A 6,229-nucleotide genomic window follows, 5' to 3' on the forward strand; every position below is an offset into this window, starting at 1 on the left:
TGTTAAGCAATAAAACATCTTTGATAATTACCTGTGTTCACAAATGTTGTCGCAGATTCCTGTGACTCCAATGAAGATGGTTACATTTGTTCAGCAGAATCTTTACGTAGGATAAGACAGTATTCATACGATGTCAACAGTCAAAACATGGGCTTCATTATGGCGCAAGTGCTCATGGGTAAACTGTTACGTAATCAGTGACGTACAGACGTATTGTGGTGACGCAAGGACGTGGCAAAAAAACCCTCCGCGCTCTTGGTGGAAAAGCCCTATGTGTGAGTTCACCATGTACATCCCGATGTAGTGCACGCACGCGCATCAGCCGTGTGTGTTTGTTTACATTGTAGCTGCTAGCATCTTTCTTAGCACATAGTAGAAAATGAGAAGAAACACTCACCGTTGCGCATAACAAACAATAATCATAGTGGACCCATCCGCTCACAAAAACGTTCTGTTTGAAGAAGCAGAATGTTTGCGATAAGGTAACGACCATCAGCACAGGCACCGCCCACACTCATGGAGACGAAGGAGGAAGTGAAGTCTGTGACCCCAGATTTAAAGTAAGTTTGGAATCACGGGAATAACAATAAATAAGCATGAAATATTAACTTAAATGACTTTTAGCGGTACAAAAACGTTTTTCAATATCGACCTTTTTTTTTTTTGACACGGTGACGTCATGGAACCGGAAGTGGCGCGCTCTTACCGAGGGAGCCGTAATTATAAAATTAATGTTTTGACCATTTTGCGTCACCAAGATGCACACACTCGGGGTATTTGGAACGTGGATGAATTCTTCAAAATGGATGTCGGAAGTCGTCTCTCAATACATGGTGCGCTAGCGCCCCCTCACACCCTGAGGTCAAAAGTTGAATAGGTTTCATTTCGGGGCCGTCCAGAAGTGAAATAAAATTTAAATAAACATTTTGAAATGACCAAATTACTCCAAAATAACAGATACACACACTCGGGGTATTTGGAACCCATCGACCGAGTTTCAGGTTGAACTGGCACTGCGTCGGGGAGATATTTGCTCCACACATACACATCCAGACACACATCCACACAGACCTCCCTTGAATTATAGTATAGATAGTATAGATTATAGTATTGATATATAGCCACCAATTGTGCAAGTTCTCACACTTAAAAAGATAAGAGAGGCCAGTAATTTTAATCATAGGTATACCTCAACTATGAGAGACTAAATGAGAAAAAAAAAATCCAGAAAATCACATTGTAGGATTTTTAACGAATTTATTTGAAAATATGGTGGAAAATATGTATTTGGTCAATAACAAAAGTTCATCTCAATACTTTGTAATGTACCCTCTGTTGGCAATGACAGAGGTCAAATATTTTCTGTAAGTCTTCACAAGGTTTTCACACACTGTTGCTGGTATTTTGGTCCATTCCTCCATGCAGATCTCCTCTAGAGCAGTGATGTTTTGGGGCTGTCGCTAAGCAACACAGACTTTCAACTCCCTCCAAAGATTTTCTATGGGGTTGAGATCTGGAGACTGACTAGGCCACTCCAGGATCTTCAAATGCTTCTTACGAAGCCACTCCTTCGTTGCCCGGGCGATGTGTTTGGGATCATTGTCGTGCTGAAAGATGCAGCCACATTTCACCCTCAATGCCCTTTCTGATGGAAGGAGGTTTTCACTCAAAATCTCACGATACATGGCCCCATTCATTCTTTCCTTTACATGGATCAGTCATCCTGGTTCCTTTGCAGAGAAACAGCCCCAAAGCATGATCTTACCACCCCCATGCTTTACAGTAGGTATGATGTTCTTTCTCCTCCAAACACGACGAGTTGAGTTTTTACCAAAAAGTTCTATTTTGGTTTCATCTGACCATATGACATTCGCCCAGTCCTCTTCTGGATCATCCAAATGCTCTCTAGCAAACGTCAGACGGGCCTGGACATGGAGTGGCTTAAGCAGGACACGTCTGGCACTGCAGGATTTGAGTCCCTGGTGGCATAGTGTGTTACTGATGGTAGTCTTTGTTACTTTCACTAGGTCCCCCCGTGTGGTTCTGGGATTTTTGCTCATTGTTCTTGTGATCATTTTAACCCCACGGTGTGAGATTTTGAGTGGAGCCCCAGATAAAGGGAGATTATCAGTGGTCTTGTATGTCTTCCATTTTCTAATAATTGGTCCCACAGTTGATTTCTTCACACCAAGCTGCTTACCTATTGCAGATTCCGTCTTCCCAGCCTGGTGCAGGTCTACAATTTAGTTTCTGGTGTCCTTTGACAGCTTTTTGGTCTTGGCCATAGTGGAGTTTGGAGTGTGGCTGAAACTAAATTTTAGTCATAAGACTAAATGATTACTGTGTAAATCAACAATGCTGTGCTGCATGTTGTAGTGCTCTAGTTCTGGTTCAGGGCTTTACTGGTGTTTCTCACTATAAAGTTTGGCCACATTAGGTGTAATTTGGCAATTCTGAGAGTTTTAGTCCAGGCTTGGTGCTCTTTTTTTATCTGTAAATATTTTGTTTGTTCTTTTTAATCATGTTGTATTCTCTCTGTATTTGAATACCTTTTATATTCAAGTTTGCCTTTTAAAATCTTGCCACAAACACCAGTTGAAAACGAGCCTCTTTTGGCTAACTCTGGCTCATTCAGTATGGGGTGTCGATTGTAAAGTTGTGCATGCTAAAATAAACGTTTTAAAAACGTGTGAATTTTCTCATGTTACTTTTGACTAGATGTACAGAAATATTTGTGAAATTTGTGATATTTCTCTCTTGTAAAAGAAATATATGTCAATGTTAAATCTAAATGTTAAATATTAAATCTAAATGTTAATTATTAAATCCAAATGTTAAATCTAAATGATACATTTCATTATGAATGTTGAATCTAATGGCACAATTTTACATTTAGCATTTAGATTTCACATTTATATTTAAATGTAACATTTTGATTTAAAATTTAACGTTTAGATTTAATATTTAACATTTAGGTTTAGATTTAAGATTATATTTAGATTTACCATTGACATTATATTTTTACCAGAAAAAATTACAATAATGGCTGTAAATCTGGTCAAAAGTAAACATTTTTTAAATATGGTTTGTTGCTATAAATTTGTTTATTTTAGAATGCACAACTTTACAATCATTGCCCCATAATTTACAGCATGTCTGTTTATTAATGTGCTTCGTCCCTTTGAAATAATCAATAAATTCAAATTCAAATGTCTGTTGTTTCCTTTATTCACAGGAAGTTGGACGATAGACGCAGACAGTGGAACATGCAGGAGAGGCGTCGAGAGGAAAAGATCCTACAGCAACGCCGGGAGCAGATCCAGGACGCCACCGAGCGCTGCCGGAGAGCCAATCAGCCTCCTGCACAGAAACGTAGACCAAGTGAGTCGTTTGAAATTTAAAAAGTCGATCTCTTACCAGGGGTGGAGCAGTGATTTTAAAAGTGAGGGTGTTCTAAGGGCAGGGCTACCGTCAAATTTAATTTATTAAATTAATTTACTAAAACCATGATGAAGCTGTTATTAGTCAGGGATACTCAACATGTGGCTCCTCATGTCTTAATTTTAATTATAAATCCCACAGAAAACCTTAAAATTTAGAAACCTTTTAACATCTTACCTTTTTTTGGCCCTTATTGCAACTTCCTCTGTCCCGTTTTTGCCCCTTTACCCCAAACTCTTTTGGAAGATTTCAATTTTAGCTTCCTTTTGTCAATACATATTACTTTTTCCTAATTGTTTGTCATTTTTGTTAATTCTTTTTGACACTTTTATCCAATTTTTGTCAATTTTCATCCATATAAGTACCTTTTGCCATTACATACCACTCGTTTCTTCTTTTTGTCAATTTTTTTCTGGCACTCTTGACTGCTATTGGCCCATTTCAGTCACTTTTCACTCTTTTCTTGCCACTTTTGGACCATTTTTTTGCCACCTGTTACAAATTTTTTGCCAATTTACTTACACTTTACTCATCACTGTTACTGTAACTCTTTGTTTACCTTCTCGGAATGACGGTTTTGTCAAATGGCTGGCTATGATTGGCTTGATCACCATTCAATCAATCTAAAAATGAATCCCTCTATAAAAACTGGGAAGATTAATTTTAGTTTTTTTTTTTAAATTGCAGGTGTCGCATCCGAAACGCACCTGTTTTTTGCACTTTGTCATGCATATCTACTCACTGATGTCTTTTCTTTTTTATTAATTATTATTCTTAGCTATTCCAGCCTTCAGTGGAAAGGTCATCAATCTGGACGATGCAATGAAACAAATTATAGGGTCTTTCAGTATGCCCCATTCCCAGTCCTCCTTCATGTCTATGGAAACCATCAGAGCCAGGTGAGCAGTTGTACTAATATTCTCACTAAAGTTTTTGATTGATTATGGATTGATTATTCCATAACTCTTCTTTGTTTTTCTCATCAAGCAGCTTAATTCCTATCGAACCAGCCACTGTTTCTACATCCCATCATCACCCATTGCCTTCTGCTGTGGAGTCCAACACTGACGTTGTTCAGGAGCAGAACAAAACGGAACCAGAACAGGATCCCAGCCCACAGGTACCGTGTTTGTTCTAAAGTCATGTCAAACCTCACAAATGCATAAAACGGGTCTTACTCAAGATTCACTAACAAACTCAGTGTGGTTTGCAAAAAACATTGTTTACAAACGAATGCTATACTGTTTTGTTTTGCAAATAAGAAACACACCAATCAACCAAATACAGCAAGTGGAAAAAATCCTTTAAGTACAAACTAAAAAACAGGACATTTCTTAGAAAATTTACTGGCATTTATGTGTGGATCTGCAAAGTCAAAAATTAGTGGCCAAAGTCGAGTTTTTTGTAGTTGTATGTTGTTGCTTTTGTTCTTGAAGACATGCTTCTTTGTATGTGTAAAACATGCTATGTTTGTTTCTGAAGCGTTATGTATTTGTGTAATTGGTACATTTCCTATTTGTAAAACAAAATGCATTAGTTTGTTTAGGAGCACCGTGAACACAACCGCTCTCAGAGTGGAACAAACAGCAAGTATCGGAGATGACGTAGGATAAAGTACATGGGATTGTAGGTGATCAGCAGAGCCGGCAACAGCGCAAAACAGGGCTTTAAAACCACCAAACAGCACGTCAACTTGTTGCTGCTTCATTGTTGAATGTTGTGAAAGAACAAACAGAGACGGCACAAGTTTCTGTGCACTCTTAAGCGCTCGCTTTGACCCATAGATGAGAGCCTCTTCTTCAGGTTTCTGTTTTTCTGCAGAGATAAGTCTCTACTCTAGTAATGGCGCCCTCAAGCAGTTAGTTCATGCAACTGCACCAGAGGTTGTTTTGAACGAATCAGAAGATCCGTTTCTAATGCAAACCGAGCCAAACCAAGTTAATAAAATTATCATTTGTCCTTTACCCATTCGGACCGAGTCCGGGACTAAACCATTGTGAAACCAACTTTACACATTGATGTTAACTGGAATGTAAAAGTCTACCAAAGCTCTATCCGACTGTCCAAATTAGCTGTGTTAATGAATAATAGAAAGGAAAAACAATATGAATAATTAGCTATAATTACTTTTTCTCTAAACATCTTGGCTTTGCTTTCTGTTTCAGGACATCCATCAGTCTGACTGCCTCTTGTTTAAAGACAGTTTGGAGTGTGAGGACGATGTCTGCGACACAAACGAAGATCAGCAGGTCTTTTCATCGTTTTTAAAGAATGCGGAGAAAACCTCTTCAAACCTGCACAGCCAGTACAATCCAACATTGGACTTAGCTCCCTATGCAGGGTTGATTCCTGTCGGCGTTGAGGCGCCAAAGAAACCGACAAAACGCAATCACAACAGCCAAGTCAAAACTGAATGGCGCCTTGTTTCTAAACCTTCATGGGAGTTTACGACCTTTGAAACACTAAGTCATGAAGAGTTCCAGAAAGCTCCACACAACTACAACTTTTGTGGAGATATTGGTGAGCCCTTTGTGTTGCACGCCAGGTCATCTGAGGTTTTAAGTCCCAAACTAGAAGCTTTGCTGGATCTCAAACAGAAAGTGATCCTTGATGACAAACCGGTGATTGATCAGTTAGCCGAAAAAGATCATTTGCCTGACTGACAAAAACAGCAACAAAATATTGTTTCAGGCTGCAAATATCTTCCTGAACAACAGCCTGACAAACAATGTTGTAAAAGAAGAGAACGATCAGCAAAAGGCACAAGAGAAGCATCATCGGTTAACTC

The 6,229-nt window shown here is 38.8% G+C and overlaps 1 protein-coding gene across 1 annotated transcript; it reads left to right on the plus strand.

The window, feature by feature from the left end:
• The first annotated feature begins 513 nt into the window (after positions 1-513).
• LOC114471889 (uncharacterized) lies at positions 514-6,104 on the plus strand. Its single transcript, XM_028460879.1, has 5 exons — positions 514-560; positions 3,236-3,381; positions 4,220-4,340; positions 4,432-4,561; positions 5,607-6,104. The coding sequence occupies exons 1-5, from the start codon at positions 517-519 to the stop codon at positions 6,102-6,104; spliced, it is 939 nt and encodes a 312-aa protein (XP_028316680.1). The 5' UTR covers positions 514-516.
• Positions 6,105-6,229: the final 125 nt, after the last annotated feature.

The sequence above is a fragment of the Gouania willdenowi genome, chromosome 11 (genome assembly GCF_900634775.1).
Source record: "Gouania willdenowi chromosome 11, fGouWil2.1, whole genome shotgun sequence".
In the NCBI taxonomy this organism is placed as follows: domain Eukaryota; kingdom Metazoa; phylum Chordata; class Actinopteri; order Blenniiformes; family Gobiesocidae; genus Gouania; species Gouania willdenowi.

What these genes read in the sequence shown, in the direction of transcription:
- LOC114471889 (XM_028460879.1), top strand. Translation starts at nt 517, where the DNA reads ATGGAGACGAAGGAGGAAGTGAAGTCTGTGACCCCAGATTTAAA. An exon ending in TCTGTGACCCCAGATTTAAA is followed by an intron (nt 561 to 3,235) that starts GTAAGTTTGGAA and finishes CTTTATTCACAG; the next exon opens with GAAGTTGGACGATAGACGCA. An exon ending in ATGGAAACCATCAGAGCCAG is followed by an intron (nt 4,341 to 4,431) that starts GTGAGCAGTTGT and finishes CTCATCAAGCAG; the next exon opens with CTTAATTCCTATCGAACCAG.